This window comes from Herpailurus yagouaroundi, unplaced genomic scaffold (genome assembly GCF_014898765.1).
Source record: "Herpailurus yagouaroundi ecotype Mexico unplaced genomic scaffold, PumYag 139, whole genome shotgun sequence".
NCBI classification, from domain to species: Eukaryota; Metazoa; Chordata; class Mammalia; order Carnivora; family Felidae; genus Herpailurus; species Herpailurus yagouaroundi.
In genome coordinates this window covers 67,676,943-67,698,676 of record NW_024412394.1, presented here as the reverse complement: position 1 = coordinate 67,698,676, position 21,734 = coordinate 67,676,943, and the positions used below count along the sequence as shown (strand labels likewise).

Sequence of the window (21,734 nt, the reverse complement as noted above, 5' to 3'; positions counted from 1 at the left end):
TGACCCTGGGGCGCCAGGGTGGCTCAGTGGGTTAAGCATCCAACTCTTGATTTTGGCTCAGGTCATGATCTCCTGGTTCATGAGCTCAAGCCCTGTGTCAGGAACAGCACTGACAGTGCAGAACAGCCTGCTGGAGGTTCTCTCTTTCCCTCTCTCTCTGCCCCCCCTCTTGCATGCTCTCTTTCTCTCTCTTAATAAATAAACTTTAAAAATAAATAAAAATTAAAAAATAAATCAAGTGGCCCTATCTGTGTGGTCTATTTCTGGACACTCTATTCTGTTCCATTGACGTATTTGTCTATCTGTGTTCCAGTACCACACATACTAACTACTGTAGCTCTGTAATTTCTCCCAGCATTGTTTTGTAGTTTTCAGGATAGAGGTCTTCAGTATCTCTCATTAGGTTTATTCTTAGGTATTTAATGTATTTCGATGCTATTTTAGATACCGTCGTGGTTGTATTTTATTTTCCAATTGTTCCTGCAATCATTTTTGTATCCTGTTTTCCCATTTTGCTTCCCACTAATTTCATTTTCTTATCTGAAGCTCACAGCCCATGTGCAGAACAGGTGCACTTGGGCCTAACGGATGATCCAGTCCAGGAAAAGGGAATAGGTTTTATTTCATTTGCAAATGGAACAGTTAGGCATGGCTCCCTAGAGTGATGGGTTAAGGAGGCTTCTGAAACCACATCTGTATCTCGGTATTTTTAGAATCTTTTAGAGTTATAGTTTAACAGTATTTTAAAGTCTTAAAAATACAGAAATAATGATAGGTATCATTTCTACCAAAGGGAAATAAGAGTCACCCCCTTGCAATGGCGAATGCACAGAAGTTTATTCCATGCTAAATCATTTGCACTTTTCCCTGGTTTCTGTCTTGACTGGCTACAGAGCACACAACAACAGAGGCTGGGGGACACTGGGAACTTTTTTCTGCTCCTATCGCTCTGCACACTTGTGATAACTGAAGCTGTTACACAGACTATACCAAAGGTATTTGCCCAGTACCTAGCAGAAAAATGTCTCGAGAACAACGTCAAGGGAAGTGGGGCTTTTGCGTCAAACCTGCTGCTGTATGTTGTTCAGCCCATGACTTAATCTTGCTGCGTATCATATCCACAACCTATTTCTTTAGTCACTGTAGTCTTCTCTATGTGATACATCAGTTTTGCTCTGCTTCCATGGTCACACAGCTATTGCTCTAAAACATCTCCATTTCTGCCCTTGTACCTGTGTTCGTCACATGGTCATTATGTTTTTCTGGGCCTCCCTTGTCTCTCTGTGTCATGTCCTGCTTCCTCTGATTCTCCCAGTCCCTTCTCTCAATCTCTCTCTCTCTCTCTAGATATTTTTCACAGTGATAAATATTTGTTTATACAAGCGAGAAACATATATGTATGTGTATATAATATATATATTCACAAGTGATTAAAAGTAAACATGAAATAACATAGAATAAGGGAATCTAAAACAGCATTAAATACAGGGAAAAAAATTTTTTTTAATTTTTTTAACGTTTATTTATTTTTGAGACAGAGAGAGACCCAGCATGAACAGGGGAGGAGCAGAGAGAGAGGGAGACACAGAATCTGAAACAGGCTCCAGGCTCTGAGCTGTCAGCACAGAGCCCCACGCGGGGCTCGAACTCACGGACCGTGAGATCATGACCTGAGCCGAAGTTGGACGCTTAACCAACCAAGCCACCCAGGCACCCCCAGGGAAAAATTTATTAAGTTAAAATCACAAAAGGATAGAAAGATGAATAGTGCATTTAAATGTTACATCATTTTTCTAAATATTACTTTCTCTCACTCACCCCTTCCCTGAGGATGTCCAAAGAGAGTGACACTATTTTCAGCGCTCAGACACCTGAGAGCCCACTTCCATGACTCTGGTGACAGCGGGGCCAGACAGAGACCAAGCACAAAGGGCCCCTTCCCTACCACTTGCCCTGCAAGGCGCAGTCTCCAGGCTCAGAGTCCCGCCTTCACTCTGCTGGGCCACACACTCAGGAGTTCTTTCAGATATGAACTCCTAAGGCAGGTTTCCCCCTTCTCTCCACAGTGATCTCAACTGGGGAATCTCCCTCAACAGATTCCTACACCAAAGCTGTTTTACCTATACATCGAAAACGTGTATCCTCAGGCACCCAGGTCCTTGCCTCCTGAAACTTTCCTCCCCTCAGCTTTGAAATGTCCAGGCCCGAGTGCCTTGTGCCACTTCAGCAACAGCAGCACCTTCCCCCTGCCCTGTTTCAGTGACTTCCTTTCCTGAAGCAGTGTCATGTGCCCATAATGTTTCACTTCTCTCTTCCCTTAGAGTCACTTGAGGTCAAGTCAGAAATATAACTTCCACATTTGGACCTGCGCAAACACAGTGGGAAAACTCTTCAAGCAAAATCTCAACAAAGAGGCTATTTAATAGTGATTCTCTCTATGAAGAAAAACAAACAAACATGAGAATCATAATTTTAGGACAAAGATCAAACTAGGGCAAGCATTTATAATAAATAATGACATATTAATTCCTTAATATAAATATTTCTCACAAAATCAAGGAAAATAGAGTACCCTAATATAAAAGCCGGCAAAAGGTATAAACAGATTATTTCATCAAAGAAGAAATGCAAATGGTTCATTGAAAATTTTCATGTTCAAATTTTGATAAAAAATATGAAACTTAAAACTGTGGGATACAGATTCTTACCTGTCAAATTGCCAAAGATTTTTAAAAATGCATAATAATCTATACTAGTGAGGCTATGATGAGATAGTCACGTAGGGAGAGTGAAAATTGATACAGATGTTTTGGAAGCAATGTGTCGGTGTGTGTGAAAAGCCTTTAAAATGTTCATTCTTTTATGCCTTTTGACCTAAGGAATCTGACCTGAAGAAATACATAACATTTGGGCAAGGATTTATATATACAGATGTTCATCACAGTGTTATATTAAAATTGTAAGTGATGTAAACATTTAACAGTAAGAGAATAATTAAACAAAATAAGACCTATTCATTTGATAAAATACTATGAAGGGTGGTGCCTGGGTGGTTCTGTCGTTTGAGCATCCGACTCTCGATGATCATCAGGGGATGATCTCATGGTTCGTGAGTTTGAGCCCTGCATTGAGTTCCATGCTGAGTGTGGAGCCTGCTTGAGATTCTCTCTCTCTCTCTCACTCTCTCTCGCTGCCCCTCACCCTTGCCCGTGCGCTCATTCTCTCTCCAAAATAAAAAAATATATATTATGAAGGTATTAAATTTTTCAAATCCATTGAGTGAGATGGAGAAATTATAAATTGCATCTCGGTGTTGCTTTAATTTTCCTATCTTGAAACTGGACAGTAAAATTTTCATTACCCATTGGGGCACCTGGGTGACTCAGTCAGTTGAGCATCCAGCTCTTGATTACAGCTCTGCTCATGATCTCACAGTTCATGAGTTCAAGCCAGCATCAGGCTTCACACTGACGGTGCAGAGCCTGCTTGGGATTCTCTCTCTCTCAGCCCCTCCCCCACTCTCTCTCACATGCTTGCTCTCTCTCTCTCTCTCTCTCTCAAAAATAAAAACAAAAATAATTTTTTCATTAACCATTTATATTTCTTTTTTTTCAGTTTTACTGAGTTCTTTTTGTTTCTTTTTCATTTTTTTTAATGTTTATTTATCTTTGAGGGAGAAAGAGACAGAATGTAAGCAGGAGAGGAGCAGAGAGAGAAGGAGACACAGAATCTAAAGCAGGCTCCAGGCTCTGAGCTGACAGCACAGAGCCCAACACCGGTTTCACACTCACAAACTGTGAGATCATGACCTGAGCTGAAGCCAGACACTCAACTGACTGAGCCTCCCAGGCACCCCTATTGAGTTGTATTTGACATATAGCACTGTATTAGTTTAAGGTGTATAACATCAGGATATCGTTTATGTATATATTGCAAAATGTTTACCACAATAATTTTAGCTAACACCCATCACTTCACACACTTAGTTTGTGTGTGTGTGTGTATGTGTGTGTGTGTGTGTGTGTGTGTGTGTGTGGTGAGAACTTCTAAGATTGACTCTCTTAGCAACTTTAAAATATACAATATAGTGTTGTAAACTATAGTCAGACCATGCTGAATATTACATCCCCAGGACTTATTCATCTTATAATGGTACATTTGTACCTTTGATCCCCTACACTCATTCCCCCACCCCTACCCCTGCCTCTGGCCACCACATATCTGTTTCCTGTTTCTATGAGTTCATCTTTTTAGATTCTACATATAAGTGAGATTGTATAGTATTTGTCGTTCTCTGTCTGACTTATTTTCATTTATACTTCTTTTTTATAGCTTTCTCTTTTTCTCTAATTCTCTATGTTAAGAATTTCAAAGTGTTTAAAGTTCTTTTTTTAAAAGACTCTTCACTGAGATGGAGATTCGAAAAGTAGGTAATCTTAAATTCTGCAGAGGCCAGGGAGTCATACCCATCCTCGTGACATCTCTTCCCCTTTCACTTCTAACATCCTATGATTACCTGGTGACACACAAACTTGAAACCCTCAGAGTAGGTGTATTCACAGATCCACATCACTAATTTCCATGCTCGTGTTGAGGCTGTTGCTACTGCACTGAGGGAGGAGGGTTGGGGGCACAGTTTAGCAGAACTCCCTAAGCACCTGCAAGTTTTGTTTTGCCCCGATTCCTCTTACTGCTTTTAGCAACCATCTCAGTACATTCTCCGCTCTCACAATGAGGGATGAAAAGCAAAAGGGAAATGAAGAGTGTTGTCACTAAAACAGGCAAGCTGGACTGGGCCCTTGCTACTCAAAAGGTGGCCCAGGGACAACTGTCACCTGGGAGCATGTTAGAAATGCAGACTCATGGACCCTTGGTACCTAAAACCTCCTAAGTCAGGATCTGAATTCTATAATACTAAATAACAGGGGTGCCTGGGTGACTCTATCAGTTGAGCACTTGACTCTTGATTTTGGCTCAGGTCATGTTCCCAGGGTTGTGGGATTGAGCCCCACATTGAGCTCCATGCAGAGCGTGGAACCTGCTTGAGATTCTCTCTCTCTCTCTGCCCCTCTACCACTCATGTACGTGTGCACGCACATGCTCTCTCTCTCTCTAAAAATATACATATATATATATATAATACTGAATAGCATATAGCAAAAATGTATTGTTCTATGTATTTAATAAAGGCTTTTGCTTCCCATTCTTAATTTTTAAAACTTAGTTGATTTCCTTAGAATTTTCCCTTTTAAAATAAACTGATTCTTTTTTTTTCTTTCCAGTGAGAATTTGAAAGATAATTGGTTAAGGTCCACAAAAATGATACATCAAAGAGTATCCTTGACTTCTGTGGCTGTGATGGTAATACCAGTGTGTCATTCTTAACAGGCTGTTGAAGAAAACACAAATAGGTCTTCTAGCACCCCAAAACATGGAGGATGGATCCTGGACAACTGCCCTATTATAAAAGAACTGTGGATAGTCTTAGTCAAGAAAGGAATTATACCTGACTTAGTAATCTGCTTATCAGATACAGAAAACAATGGTTGGTATATATTCATCATGTAAATTTGAAAGTGAAGTTTTTCTTGATGATAATATGTTTAGTTACAATACAAAATGGAAAACTCTCCACTCTCCCTAGGTACATATTCCACCCCAACAATCCCTTCGTGACTTAGAGGTACACAAAATGAGACATCCATTCACCAAGTAGATGGCCAGGGATAGCGTGCTGGATCCCTGGATGTTCCATCAGGCCCGAACAATTATTCTTTGGTGCTCAGTTTAACACCCCATTCCCAGTCAGCACTATAACTTCTAAATGAGAAATATATAAGACTGAGAGTAGAGACTATATACCTGTTCTTATTCACCTCAAATGGGAAATATTAAGTATATAAACATAGAAGAACTCAATTTTAACTATTCCATCCCTTTGGACAAAGCTATAATAATCAAAGAAGTGTGGTACTGGCATAAAAACTGACCCCTAGAATAAAGAGCCCAGAAATACACCCCTACACATATGGTTAACTAATTTTTGACATGGGGGCTAAGAATATTCTGTCATCTTGCCTTTTAAGGAAATATATTTGAAAAGAGTTTCAAGGGGGGGAAATATATTCTCTCTTTTCATGTTTTAATTATTTTTAACATGCCAATATATATCTCTTAGAAAGGATTTGAGATGGTCTCAGTATTTTAAAGAACCTGGGCTCTACTTAGATAAATGCTTAAAGGAAAATGTATTTGGATTTAGGCAGAAATACTTTTTCATTGTTAATTTCCAAAATATATCTCACTGTATTTTATAAAGCTTCAAAGTTAATGTTATTCTCTTTATATTTCAGGAAAATATTTACTGAATAGACTGTATTTAGAGAATAAACCTGAAATTGACTCTAAGATTTTGGAAAGATTATTAGATGAACTACAAAAGAAAAAAAAAGAGGAAGAAGAAGCAAGGTAAAATCTGCCTGGCTTAATAAAACAAGCTAACGAATCTTTTATATCTATTTACAAGCTACAGTTATGAAATATCTTTAATAACAAAACAGTGGTCCACTAAGTAGATCCAATTCTTAAAAAACAAAACAAAACAAACAGTAGTTTTACAAATACTTTCAGATTCTCTAAAGTACCGAGTTGGGCATGTTTTCTCAGCCCGAAATCAAACTTACTCTAGATCAGATGTTGACTCTCAAAAGACACTGTAAAAAAAACTGAGCACAAGCAAGACTTTTTTTTACCATATTTGTCTGTGACTTAAATAATTTCGCTGACTAGTATCCACAAATTGAAGAATAACATGATAAAAAGTAAATGAAAGTACACTTGTGTGAAATAACTAAAATCTGAACCCTGACTATGTTCTACATAAGGAGAAAACAAGACTAATTATTTATAGTTGGCAGGCTCAACATCAAAGTTTATTTTCCAGTCTGGGTGCAATGAAGAGCTTTTACAAATGTGAGCACCTATCTATTTGTCCATGGCAGGGTCAAGAACTAAACTTTAATAAACTATCAGGTTCTTCAGATTGGAGAATAAAATATGAAAAGAAGCAGTGACTTAATTTGCTAATTGTTCTTTCTTGCTGAAACGTGCTTTAGATTGTAATTCATCCACTGGGATTCCTGCTTCTCAAAGTGATAATGTAAGAATTAAATTTCTTTATGCTAATCCACCAAAGCTCCTGCCGTTAAGGACAACACCTATAGACAGGAGCTTTCTCGAATGCTATTTCCTTTTCCCCTCAGCTATCAGCAGTTAGAGCTGGGATTTAGGAGCCTCTTTGAACTCTAGAAATTATGAAGCTGGGAGACACATAATGAGGGGCAGGGGAGGCAGATAACTGATAAGTGTATGTCAGAGGGATTTTTTTTTTCAGTGTTTACTCTTCATCTAAGTTAGCCATTCCTTTAAGAACTCAATACCAAAATATATGAAGTATAATTTAGTTAGGTTATTTAATAAAAGTGTTTGATATATTGAGTACAAGATATTTATTCAGACAATAATTACAAATGTATTACATTTGCTTTCAACTTTTATAATGTTTTCTTATAAATGGAGCTACCATCTGCTAAGGTTTAAGGGATTACCTAATTTTTTCCCAGTGTATGAGAAATGGAAATATTTGAGAACAGATGAAGCTATTAACACAAGAGTAAAACAAAGTTAATGTGGTTTTTAGACTGAAGGTCTGCAACATTTTAAGGAGATAATTTAGAATACATACTACATATACATGTATCTTTTTTTTGAAAGAGAGAGAGTGAGAGAGAGGGAGGGAGAGAGTGCATGCATAGCAGGGGGAACAGAGGGAGGAGAGAGAGAATCCCAAGCAGGTTCCACTCTGTCAGTATAGAGCTCAACGCAGGGCTTGATCCCACAACCTTGAGATTATGCCTGAGCCAAAACCAGGAGTCGGGACACTTGACTGACTAAGCCACCCAGGCGCCCCACATGTATCATTTTTTTAAAAAAGGAAAAGAGAACTCCACTTTCTCCCTACTCTACCTTCATTTCCCTTTTATCCTATGGAACTCTGTGAGCTGTCTCTATAATCAATTGTTACCTCTTTTGATTCCAAATTGTCACATCTTTGTAAACTTCTTACAGGGAAAGATTTGCCCAGATTGAAACAAGCTTTTCTGCATCTTTATACGTTCTGTATATTTTCTAATTTCTATATTTTAAAAATTCAACATGAGTATTTTTTTTTTAATTTTTTTTTTCAACATTTTTTATTTATTTTTGGGACAGAGAGAGACAGAGCATGAACGGGGGAGGGGCAGAGAGAGAGGGAGACACAGAATCGGAAGCAGGCTCCAGGCTCTGAGCCATCAGCCCAGAGCCCGACGCAGGGCTCGAACTCACGGACCGCGAGATCGTGACCTGGCTGAAGTCGGACGCTTAACCGACTGCGCCACCCAGGCGCCCAACATGAGTATTTTTAAACAAACATTTTTTCATATGCTGGAGAGAATGAAATTTAAAACTGTTAAAAAGAAAAAAGAAAAGTAATTTACAGGCCTTGCATCTCAGTTGGAAAGGAGATAAAATTAACAGGATTAAAAATTACAACTTGGGCCAAATATCTACAGACACACTGAATTCTGCAGCCTTTTTTTTTTTTTAATTTTTTTTTCCCAACGTTTATTTATTTTTGGGACAGAGAGAGACAGAGCACGAACGGGGGAGGGGCAGAGAGAGAGGGAGACACAGAATGGGAAACAGGCTCCAGGCTCTGAGCCATCAGCCCAGAGCCCGACGCGAGGCTCGAACTCACAGACCGCGAGATCGTGACCTGGCTGAAGTCGGACGCTTAACCGACTGCGCCACCCAGGCGCCCCGAATTCTGCAGCTTTTATAGCAGCAGTTTACAGATGTGCCAGTCAAGTCCAAGATAATTTCTGTCCTTCCATTTTGTCTTTGACTCATTTATCCAAGTGGTTTTGTAGAAGTGACTAACAACTGACAGCAAAATTCTTCCTCATTCTTGTCAAGTCTTAGATTCTTAGCAGTGGCTTACTATATTTAGGCTGTGGACAAGGAAAGGTTCACAAAAGAGCCCTGCCTGAAATAAACAGGATGACTGCTGATGGGCACGCAGTCAAATGGGGAAGGGGTGAAGAAAGAATATCCAGGAGTCTCAGAGGTCCGGGTCATGAATAAAGAGAACTCGAATTACACCACGACTGCAGGAGAGATTGCAGGATTTAGAATACCTAAACGAGAGAACATTCCCTAGTAACAAGAAATACATCTGTTGGCAAAAGAAGTATAGCAGTGTCTTTTGAAAAGAATAGAAATAATTAGATTTTCACAAGATGGAGAAAAGGATGCAAAGAACACTGAATATGGAGAAGGACAGATTTACAGAACAGTCAGAAAAACTGCCCCAGCGTGGGCAACCAGTATGAATAGGCTCTACTTAATTCATCCCTTGTTGGTGAATACTTGATACAATTTTTTGTTTTGTTTTTTTTTAAATGCATCGACATTCTTATTCATGTGTCTTTGTACAGTAGTATGTCAATTCTCGAGAGTTAATTCCTAGATATAGAATTTTAGGTCAAAGGTATACAAATTTTAATTTTAACAAGTATTGCTTTACTTCATCACTTTACTAGCTTTCCTTATACCTGTCTTCATCATGAAGGCAGGCTTAGTGCTTCAACCCTAGTGAAAAACAGATTCCCTCCAGATATTTATATTTTTATATTTCAAGTCTCCAAATTTCATTATTACTGTGTTGAATGGAAATAAGGAAATAATTTTTCTGATTACAAAGATAATTATCTATTTATTCAATATAGAAAAATTTTATTTTATTTTATTATCATTTTTTAAATGTTTATTCACCTTTGAGAGAGAGAGAGAGAGAGAGAGAGAGACAGCACACAAGCAGGGGAGGGGTAGAGAGAGAGAGGGGGAGACACAGAATCGGAAGCAGGCTCCAGGTTCTGAGCTGTCAGCACAGAGTCCGACACGGCCCTCAAACTTACGAACCGTGAGATCATGACCTGAGCCGAAGTCGGACACTTAACTGACTGAGCCACCCAGGCGCCCCTAGAAAATTTTTAAATGCAAAAAATGATAAGTAAAAGAAAAAAATCTCATAATGCCAGCATCCAGAGATAATTACTGTGAACAGTTTGACTAGTTTTCTTCTAATCTTTTGATCATGATTTATATAAATTTTAAGTACAGAATTAAAATTAGATTATACATAGTTTTATATTATGCTTTTTTGTCACTTAACATTATTTTGTGAACATTTTCCACTTAATCCGAAGGGAAAATGGTCCAACTTCTCCCATTTACCTTTTCAAATTGGAGTGAGACAATCCTTTATTAATTTTGACAAATTTCCCAATTAACAGCCAAAGTTTTTTTAAGTGTAACATTGCAACTTTCCTTACCAAAAAAAAAAAAGAAAAAAAATTGGGGGGAAAAAAAACCTGGAAAATTAACTGACTTCAATATCAGCAAAGTAAACATTTACAGTGTAAAGTTAAAAAGTATAATGAACATTATACACAACTTACTCTGTTTTTTACCATCATAAGCCTCAAATACTGTAACATTGTGAGATGTCTGAATTTCCAAAGATGATTAAATTTTGGACATTTTCGTTTCAGAAAAGCCACTGAAGAGGCATTGAGAATACAAGAAAACCAAAGCCTGTTGGAAGCTATGAATGAGAAAGCAAAAGGCAAACACAGATTTATATCACTAATAATGTGTCATTTAATTTTGTATTGTTACTGCAGGAAACTGCAGTATTTCAAGTGAATTACAGACAAGGTGACCATATATCCCTGTTTGCCCATGAGAGTCTAGGTTTATGCCTGTGGTATTGAAATATTTATTTGATCCACTTTCATTCTTAGTGTTCCAATTTAGATAATAAATTATATGGTCACTAGAGTAATGGAGTCAAAGGAAAAGAGCTCCCACACAGATACCTACGTGTGCACCCTCTACATGGATCATATGCAGCATGTTGTAAAACAGCTGCCTCGTCATGTACGACACACGGCTGCTGGAATTCTGGTAGAAGGATTCCTGGGGAAGTTGAGAAAACAGCCAATCTCCTGCTGTACCTATTTTCTTTGAACTTAAACTTCTATCTCCATTACGGAAGAATTTACTCCAAAAGTTTCTTTTAAGACTGAAGCTCTTAGCCTAGGGTTCATGGATAAAATTCAGAGGCCTGTGAGCTTGAATGGGGAAGTAACTACAACTTTATTTTCCCTAACCTTTATCTGAAGTTTAATATTTCCTTCAACTGGTAATTAATATAGGCAACAAACCATAATAGTATCAGTAGTATCTTGACTTTGTCACCAATAGGAACAAAAATACTTTCAGGTCACATTACAGTTTTATATATCCTGGTTGTGCCTATCACGATTTCAAAACGATGGTAGTTATTAAACCAATTGCTACCTGTTGTTACTTAATGCATTAGGAAAGTTCACAAATTTCCTACAGCACAAAATTTATTTTGATACCTTCATACCTACATTTCAATATAATTGGATTCTTATGAGTTTTATTTTATGGGTGTGAAAGCATTATTCTAAGGAGGGCCCATAAGTTTCATCGGGCTGCCAGAAGAGTCCATGATTCAAAAGAGTAAAAAGTGTCTATTTCAGTTTTCCTTTGCTGGCAACAAGCCACCCCAAAACTGTAGAAGAGCCACATTTGCATTCCGTACACGCTTCTGTGGGTCAGGACTTAACTCAGGGCTGATCTCTCCCTGCTCCCTGGGAAGCTCACTCAGGCTTTGAGTAGCCACCTCAGAAGTCAGTCCTCCAGCCCCAGACAGGTTTTCAGAGACTGCAGCCTTGACCAACATCTTCATTTGACTTCATGAGAGACCCAAAGACAGAGCCACCGGTGAAGCTACCCCCGAAATCCCGACCCCAGGACCTGCAAGGATAACATGTGGTTATTGTTGTTTTAATCACTAAATTTTGGAGTTCTTTATTATGAAGCAATAGACAACTAATATAACACATACTTAGTAAAATCGCAGATAGTATAAGGATCTTAACACATTTTTCAATACATTCCTGACTTATCTGGTACACAGATTAGCCATTAGAATTCTAGAAAAAGTATTAGAACTTTTTACACTTCTCAGCATCATTATATAAACTCTTCATTTGTATATTTTATAAAGTACCTAATATGGAAAAGAATTCAATTTATAGGGATACCTTGGGGGCTCAGTTGGTTAAGCATCTAACTCTTGATTTTGGCTCAGGTCATGATCTTGCAGTTGGTGAGATCGAGCCCCAAATTGTGCTCTGCACTCACAGTGCAGAGCCTGCTTGGTATTCTCTCTCTCGCTCTCTCTCTCTGTTCCTCTCCTGCTGGCACATGCTCTCTCTCTCTCAAAAATAAATAATTTTTTTTAATATTTATTTATTTTTGGGAGAGAGAGAGACAGAGAGTGAGCAGGGGAAGGGCAGAGAGAGAGAGAGAGAGAGAGAGAGAGAGAGGGAGACACAGAATCTGAAGCAGGCTCCAAGCTCTGAGCTGTCAGCACAGAACCTGATGGGCTCGAACTCATAAACTGTGAGATCATGACCTGAGCTGAAGCTGGGCACTTAACCAACTGAGCCACCCAGGCGCCCAAAAAATAAATAAACTTAAAAAAAAAAAGAATTCAACTTAAAAATAACTACATGTATGCATGTTAGGCATTTGATAATTTTTTTTACTATGAGAAGATACTCAGTTGAAAGACATTGTGAGTTTCGGCCGTACAGCACATAATGTCATGCCAAGCCCTGGTCAGATTCCGCAAACGCTACTTCTTCCTTGTGTGCGTCACCATAAATTCCTCTATGTAACACAAAAGAGTCACCACAATGTAAGTCACCTACTTGGAAGCCACATACACTGTAGTCCTGGTACAGACCCAGACCTATAAGAAAAAACACTTGGGGTTGCTTTGCTCTCGGTGCTTAATCATCCAGATTTAGATTAACATTCAGATACCAGAGGTATCTCATACCAGATAGTCTTGGAAGGTAATCAGTGGAGGAAGAAATTTCCACAAGAGTCCAGAAAACAGGCTCATTCATTTTCTCGTATCATCTGCATAGAAATATCTTGTTTTTTAATTTCATGAATATATTAAAAGGAATTGAGAAGATAGGTTTTCTTTCTTTTTTTAATTTTAATTTTTATTTTTAACGTTTATTTATTTTTGAGACAGGGAGAGACAGCATGAACGGGGGAGGGTCAGAGAGAGAGGGAGACACAGAATCTGAAACAGGCTCCAGGCTCTGAGCTGTCAGCACAGAGCCTGACGTGGGGCTCGAACTCACGGACCACGAGATCATGACCTGAGCCGAAGTCGGATGCCCAACCGACTGAGCCACCCAGGCGCCCCAAGGAGATAGGTTTTCTGACACTGTTCACTGCATCTTCTTCCTGAAAGATTTACATGCAACTCCATAAAACTTGGAATTATGCTTTCAAAATTTACATTTGACATACGAATCAACATACTCCATTATTTGCAATTAGGTATAAGAAAATCTGTCATGTGTACATTAAATCTAGCCTCATGCTGCCCAGTAGAAATATAATGCAAGTCACATATGTAACTTTAAATTTTCTAGTAGCTACATAAAAGCAAAAAGAAACAAGTGACATTAATTATATTTTACTTAATATACACAGAAGATTATTTTTTAACATGTAATCGGTGCAAAAATTTCTGAATGTACTTTGCATTCAGTTTTTCATACTAAGCCTTTGAAATCCATTGTGTATTTTATATTTGCAGCACACCTCAATTTGGATTAGCCACATCTCAAGTGCTCAACAGCCACACATAGCTAATGGCTCCACATCAGTGCAGTTCTAGCCATTTCCTTATTGAATGGCCTTCTGGGCTGTTTCCAGTTTTTTACTGTTAAAACCCTTAGCCCCATGTTCCCCTAGCACTCCGAGCACATGACTATCATCTTTTGCCACTACATTTTAATAGATAAAATATGTAGACATTGTATCTGTCTCCCTCATTAAACCCCATGCTCCAGGAGGGCAAGGCCATTCCTTATTCTTTGTTTTGGCCTCAGCACTTATCAGAATCCTTGACATCCAATTAAATATTTGTTAACCTAAACCGAATAATAATTTTTTTCTCCTAATTTTTTTTTTAGAACCAGAAGAGACTGATCCAGAGACTGAAGAGGAGATTGAAGGTGAGGAGTCTGAAGCTCAGGAAGGGTCTGAGGCCCTGGAAGTAGCCGAGGAGACCAGGGGATCCTTACCTGAGGAACCTGAAGTGCCGGAGGTCCCTGAAACAGAACCTGAATCAGGTTAGACTCTACTGAGGCCATGTCCTTAATTCTACTTATGTCCATCGGGGTATGTGTGTGTGTGTGTGCACATGCATGTGTGTATTTGTGTCTTTTCTATGTTAATAAAATGGATGCAGGCTAAGAATGGTGACATGAGCTTCCAGAGAGCAACCATTTAGTCCAAATCACATGGGTTGCAATGTCGTAGAAATGCCAAATCTTCTCTGCCCTGGTACTAGCACTCAGGAGCAGGGCCAGCTATGTAAAATGTGAGTCTCGTGGTTCAAAAAGCAGGAATGTGCCTTTAAATGTACTAAAATATTAAGCTTTTCCTTTTCTTCCACAGACTCTCTCAATTTGTCATGGTGCTTTTGGTTTGCTATTTAATCTCATTTTAACTAAATAAAAATTTTAAATTTTATTCATTAGCATGGATTTTACTGTTCATCTTTATGTCGTACAATGCCATATTTAAATGGAAATATAAGAGCATTTAACTCATGTGCAGAGTCACCAAAATTATACAATTTGTATTTTGCAGCTTGTACATGCATATGCATTTCATTCTTAACAGAATACTGTATCAGTTCCATGCATAAAACTAGCTCAGCTTTTTATTTTGCTTCTTAATATGCACATATATTCTATCAACACTCTCCAGCTTTCTAATAATTAAGGGAAGACTGAAAGTAGGGAACTCTGGGTTGCCCTGTTTTTTCCTTTACCTCTACATCATCCTTTTCAGCCTAAATGTTTAGCTAATACAGGAAAGTAACATGAGTAAGAAAGTTTCCTTGATTATTCACATCTCTTTGAATGCTATCACCTTCTTTCAGTATCTGAAGCAAGTTGTAGTTCAAGGGAAAGCATGGTCTCTCATTGCTGCCAGAGTCCTCCCTCCGCCCACAACACTCAATCACATGACTCCTTCACACATAGGTCCCTTAGAATTCTACACTCACGATGGGGCGTCAGGAATGTTCATGAGAACTTGAGAGCAAGGGATGGGAAACACATATTGTGCGTATCTCTACTCGCATGCACTCTCTGTTGTCCCCCTGGAGTCCCTTTTGATTTTGCTTAAAAAAACAATTCAAAGGTAAAATTACTAAAAATTTCAAATGACAACCAAAGAGCATTAATCTAAGTGTGAGGCCATTCTAAGCAAAAGACCTTGTGCAAGTGCATGGGTCACACACTTGTGAGCCAGCCCTGCCTCACAGGTCCAGTTTGGTGGACTAGTGCAGGGCTCTAAGAAGGAGTCTGTGGACAATGCAAGTTACTCTCAGGAGAGTGTCTTAAAGCAGCAAGACAGGGGATCCCACTGTGGTGGGAATGAGGCATATAAATGCTTTCAAGCATGGTTAGTATTGGATTAGAAACTAATCCTACCATCTAAAGGCCTTCAGATACCTGCAGCTACATGCCAGCCTGGAGTAATTAAGGACTGAGAACCCGCTGTTAGCTGTAAAAGGACCAGGACTAAGAGGAATTTTTACAGTGAGAAATCTCAAGTTCAACATAAATCATTTTTACTGTAGGATTGGCATTAGCTTTATGAGACAATAAGTACAAAATCAGATCCCTTGTGCCAAACAGAGGAGCCAGCAGGATGAAACATACAATTTCCTTTTAGGAGTCCCACACCTCTATTGACTTCAGCTCCTACCCAGAAACTTCATTGTTTTCTTCAGTACCTAATCAATTTGACTGATGATTCTTCTACCCACCTACCTTTCACAAGAAGACAGGCCATAAAGTAACAAAAGAAAGAAAGGAAACTGACATCCATCAAATATGACATGTCAAACATATCCCTATAATTCCAGTGTCCACAATAGCTCACAGTTAGTATTTACTGATGTTATAGGTCTATGGGACAATTCAGTGTTGTTGCCTTCTATCTGATTAATTCCCCCCAGAGAACCTACTTTGGATGTTCTAAAGCCAGCATCCTATTCTAGTTAGGGTCAGTTCTAACCCAATTCTAGACAATGTTGACATGACTAGGCTTCTCCAGGACTAGGCTTCTGGAGGCTTCTCCAGGCTTCTCCAGGTTTGCTTCTGTAAAATGGGTCTCTTTGGCCATATTAAACCATATTTTACTTCACAGAGGGGCTTGCATCTGGTTTAACTAGTGATTACTTCTTCTATCCAAGGGTCTCTTTCTTCATAAAGTATTCTCCTCTAAATTACTTAAGGAGGCAATTATGAACACAGCCCAAGTGCCCATTGCATAAAGAAGATATGGTGTGTATACACACACACACACACACACACACACACACACAGTGGAATATTATTCATCCATAAAAAAGAATTAAATCTTACCATTTGCAACAACATGGCTGGATCTAGAGGGTATAATGCTAAGCAAAATAAGCCTGTCAGAGAAAAAAATAAATACCATATGATTTCACTCATATGTGGAATTTAAGAAATAAAACAAATGAACAAAGAGGGAAAAAAGAGACAAACCAAAGCACAGAATCTTCACTATAGAGAACAAACTGATCATTATCAGAGGGGAGATGGGTGAGGGAATGGGTGAAGTAGGTGAAGGGAATGAAGAATACAATTATCTTTTTTTTAATTTAAATCCAAGTTAGTTAACATACAGTGTAATAATGATTTCAGGATAGGATGTAGTGATTCATCAGTTACATATAACACCCAGTGTTCCTCCCAGTTCTCCTCCCAACAAGTGCCCTCCTTGATGCCCATCACCCATTTAGCCCATCCCCGCACCCAACACCCCACCAGCAACCCTTAGTTTGTTCTCTGTATTTAAGAGTCTCTTATGGTTTGTCTCCCTCTCTGTTTTTATCTTATTTTTGCTTCCCTTCCCCTACGTTCATCTGTTTTGTTTCTTAAAATTCCACATACATGTGAAATCATATGATATTTTTCTTCCTCTGACTTATTTCACTTTAACATAATACAGAAGAGTACAATTATCTTGATGAGCACTGAGTAAGGTATGGAATTGTTGAATCACTATATGGTTCACCTGAAATTAACATAACACTGTATACTAACTACACTGGAATTGAAATAAATATGAATTTTAAAGCTAAGTTGCTTATTTTAAAGTCTCCTAAGCTCCACCCAAGTCCTGGTTGAAGCAAGTATAGGATGGAGTTTATGAATCTATATTTTAATGAACACCTCAGGTGATTCTTATACTTGCTCACAATTGAGAATTGTCATAGGGGAAAAAAATTAGGCTAAATAAAAGTTTTATTAATGGTTGCCTTACATCATGGAAAAAGGTCAGTATTGTACTTACGAAAAACGTGGTCCTGAAAACTTACACTCAAGGGTGACTTAGCTGCATACTGTATCCACAGGTCACAGTGAATTGATATATCGAATAGAATATAGACAAGTTGAAATTTAGAAAATGTCTCTCAGACAGTGATCATGGTTCTGATATAATTGACATTAAATAGTGTATTTAAAAATCACTCAGATACCCAGTCAAGTTTGACGTGATATGATAATTATAGGAAACATACAAATAGAAAGATGGGAGAAAACCACCATAGTCCTGCCAGCAAGAAGCAACAAATATTTAATATTCTGATATATTTCCTTTCAGTTTTCCTAAGCATGGTATTTTGTTTTGTTTTGACCTGTGACTTGATTGGACTCAAGCCTAAGAGAAAGGTTTTCTCTGGGACATTTCTTTTTTTTTTTTTTTTAAATGTTTATTTATTTTTGAGAAAGAGAGAGAGACAGAGGGAGACAGAGAGACAGAGCGCAAATGGGGGGAGGGGCAGGGAGACACAGAATCCAAAGCAGGCTCCAGGCTCTGACGTGGGGCTTGAACCCACGAACCATGAGATCATGACCTGAGCCAAAGTCGGAAGCTTAACCTACTGAGCCACCCAGGCACCCCCATGTTCTTTTTTCTTTTCTGCAGAGATGCTCAGAAGATATTCTTCAATACCATTATGTTTTTTAACTTTGCTAGTATGTGAGTGATTTTTCTTGCAATTCAGTGAGCTCTTTTTATCTTCATACTAGTCTTTGTCTAGCTTAAAATGGTTTTCTTCAATTATACCTTCATTTATTGCTTCAGATTCCTTTTTCAGGATTACTTTTTATTATTTTTGGTTAGTTTCTGTTTCTCAACCACATTAATCTTTTCCCTGATAGTTTTGATGTCTTTTTTCTTTTTCTCTGTATTCTTTGGAAGGTTGTTGTTCTCCACCTGAGATTTATTTTCTGCTTCTTATTGCCTCTATCCTGATGCATATTTGAATCTGCTATTGCATTTTACATTTCCTTGCATTGCTTTCTTATTGGAACTAGCTTTCTTGCATTCCTGCCTTTATCTTAGGTTGGTCTCTCTTTTTTGCTTCATGATTCTTATTTCATAAGCTATGTTGTCTTCCTGTGCTTTTTGAGTATACCGAGCATGTATTTTCTAAAATTTACTCTGCCTCATAAAAGAAGTCCTTTTCTTTTATGATTTAGATCATTTTATGATGGAGCAAATTCTTCATCTAAATCTTTGGTTTAATAACTCTTTCCCTTCACTATAACATCTTTTCAAGGGCCTTGTCATTATGTTGTTGTTGTTGACTTGTCCTTGAATGGAGCAGATTATATTGAGCTCTAGCAGGTAGAGTAGGGAAACCAACAGGAAGAATAGGTGGAATATTTATAAGAATCATCCCCCAATCCACACACATTCTTGTGCATGCACACACACACACATACACACACACACACACACACACACACACACACACACACATTTTGCTTTAATGTTTTGCCTGGTACTCTCAGATATAGACCTGAAGGTAAAGTTAATGTGCATTGGCCTAGTTCAAGTGGTGATATTTAGTAAATATTCATCTTATCTGTCTCTCCTATACTGCGCTGGATCTTCATCATCTCTGACTATTTCATTCCGTAATTAGCCAGAGAAGCTAAGAAAGTTTAGAAGTCCCTATATATTCTTGGTATTCTTCTTATCTTCGTCATGATTTATAATGCTTTTCTTTAGATAAGTGAGCACATTAAAATTAAACATATCACCACCAGACCAGCCCTAGGTTTGTCCTCTTCTATATCCTACTCCCTTGACTATTTTTTTAAACGTTTATTTATTTTTGAGAGACAGAGAGAGACAAAACATGAGTGGGAGGAGGGGCAGAGAGACACAGGGAGACACAGAATCTGAAGCAGACTCCAGGCTCTGAACTATCAGCACAGAGCCCCACGCGGGGCTCAAACCCACAAACCATGAGATCATGACCTGAGCCCAAGTCGGATGCTTAACCCACTGGGCCACCCAGGGGCCCCTCCCTTGGGTATTAATTATAGAATTCTGTAGAAAGAGGACCCAACTGTTACTTTAGCTTGGAAAACAGTTTCCAGTGTTACAGAATGGAGCTATATAGAGAATATTACATAAATATGTTATATATTTGGGCTACACAAAATTTCTGTTTCAGAACTAGGAGAGACTATAAAGTGAGAAGATAGACAACTAGTTCTTCCTTCCTTGAACCATCTCTGCTGGATCTGTATGTGATGCACGTCTTATAACATCCAGAAAAATAGTGTTCTATCTATATCTTCAATACACACACAGCTGGGACTTTGATATGTCATTGTCTTTCATTGTCACTTTATGATTTTTTGGTGTATTTTCATGGGTGGATTAAGAAATTAAAAGAGGGGCACCTGGGTGGCTCAGTTGGTTAAGCGGCCGACTTTGGCTCAGGTCATGATTTCGCAGTCCGTGAGTTTGAGCCCCGCGTCAAGCTCTGTGCTGACAGCTCAGAGCCTGGAGCCTGTTTCAGATTCTGTGTCTCCCTCTCTCTGACCCTCCCCCGTTCATGCTCTGTCTCTCTTTGTCTCAAAAATAAATAAATGTTGAAAAAAAAAGAAATTAAAAGAAATATCAGGAACTCCTAGTCTGATGCCATGTGAACAGAAGTCTGAATAATATTTAACAACAGTTATCACTCAGAATTATATGTGCCATGTGTATATTATTTTGGTCAATGTCCTTTTATATATTTTTAAATATTCTTCATTTTTCACTCTATATTATTAAATATTTTAAGCCATACTTTACCTAACAGCAACTGTATTTTCACTTAGACATAGTATACACAATTACACTGTGTTTTGAAATTTTCTTTGTGCCAAAAATTTCATAAAGGAATAGTGTTTTAAAATTCAAACACTAACTATTAGCTTTATTTTTTAAGTATCTGAGCCTGGGGAGGATACTACAGTTGGAACAGACATTTCAAAAGGATCCAAAGAGGCCCTGGAAATTAAAGAATTGTCGGAAACAGGTTAGATTATGAAAGTACTTACTGTGTGAAAGTACTTTTCAAATTCTTTTACAAAGGGCGTAGTCCCTTATTTTAGGCATAGTACCAATTTCCTACTTATTTTTTTCTATGTTGTATACCAGTTGATATGTATTAATTTAGCTTATTACATTAAAAATATATGTAGCCAACTTATAGTACTGTTTTTCATCAAATTTTATTTTATACATTAACAGTTAAAGTTGCTATATGAAATTATTAATAATTATCCAAATAATTTTGATTTTATTAATAATAATTCATTTAAGCCATTATAAAAAACAAAGCATAATTAAAATATGATTTGTGAGTATAATATTATTAATTAGAAAATTAAGTTTATTTCTTTCAAATGTTTTTAAAATACTATAAAGTATAAATTATTTTCGCAATATGTCTAAAGATATAATATTTGAAGATTCTTTTTTCTTTCCTTTAACCTTTACTCAAAAGTTGTACTCCCTGAGTTTCCAGAAGATGCTTATCCTGATGTTCCTGAAATGGAGCCAATTAAAGAGAAGGTTAAAAATTTCAACTTTGGCTGGAAACAGCTGGAACCAGCAATCCATGAGTCTTTCGTTCAAATTTTAAACTTGGAGATTGCTGACAAAACACCAGAGGAACTACTTCAAAAAGTAGTTGAGATTATGGAAAGTAAGAGCCACAATCATAACATTTATTGTCAAGAGCAGGTAATATTATTAAAAGCACCGTGAAAGTTTAAAGTCTTTCTTGATGGTTTAGGAAGTAAAACATTCAGCATATTCAAGGTTGATATTTAAAATATTTAGCAACCTCATCTTGCAGGCACCTGCCAATCATAACAGTTCCGGGGCACAAAGCACTGGCCAAATTGGCCGGTTGTCACTTAAAGAATTTGTGAAGACCTGTTTGCATACACATTTAAACTAAGATCAGTCATTATAATCAAATTTCCTAATTTTTGACTACTTTTTTATGCTAATATCCTTTTATTCTAAAAATATCTTCCCAAAAGTTACTTCTATTTTTTTTTTTTTTTTTTTTTTTTTTTTTTTTTTTTTTTTTTTTT

The 21,734-nt window shown here is 37.8% G+C and overlaps 1 protein-coding gene across 3 annotated transcripts in view; it reads left to right on the top strand.

The window, feature by feature from the left end:
- Positions 1–21,734, top strand: part of AK9 (adenylate kinase 9) — a 131,382-nt gene that overhangs the window by 55,355 nt on the left and 54,293 nt on the right. For all 3 annotated transcript variants that reach the window (XR_005789949.1, XM_040474339.1, XM_040474340.1), the window contains 6 exons: positions 5,389–5,545; positions 6,354–6,468; positions 10,653–10,726; positions 14,202–14,360; positions 20,576–20,665; positions 21,137–21,337. Coding sequence is in view for 2 of the 3 variants with exons in the window: in XM_040474339.1 (XP_040330273.1) it covers positions 5,389–5,545; positions 6,354–6,468; positions 10,653–10,726; positions 14,202–14,360; positions 20,576–20,665; positions 21,137–21,337 (796 nt within the window). In the remaining variant the exon portion in view is untranslated. The remainder of the gene's footprint in view (positions 1–5,388; positions 5,546–6,353; positions 6,469–10,652; positions 10,727–14,201; positions 14,361–20,575; positions 20,666–21,136; positions 21,338–21,734) is intronic.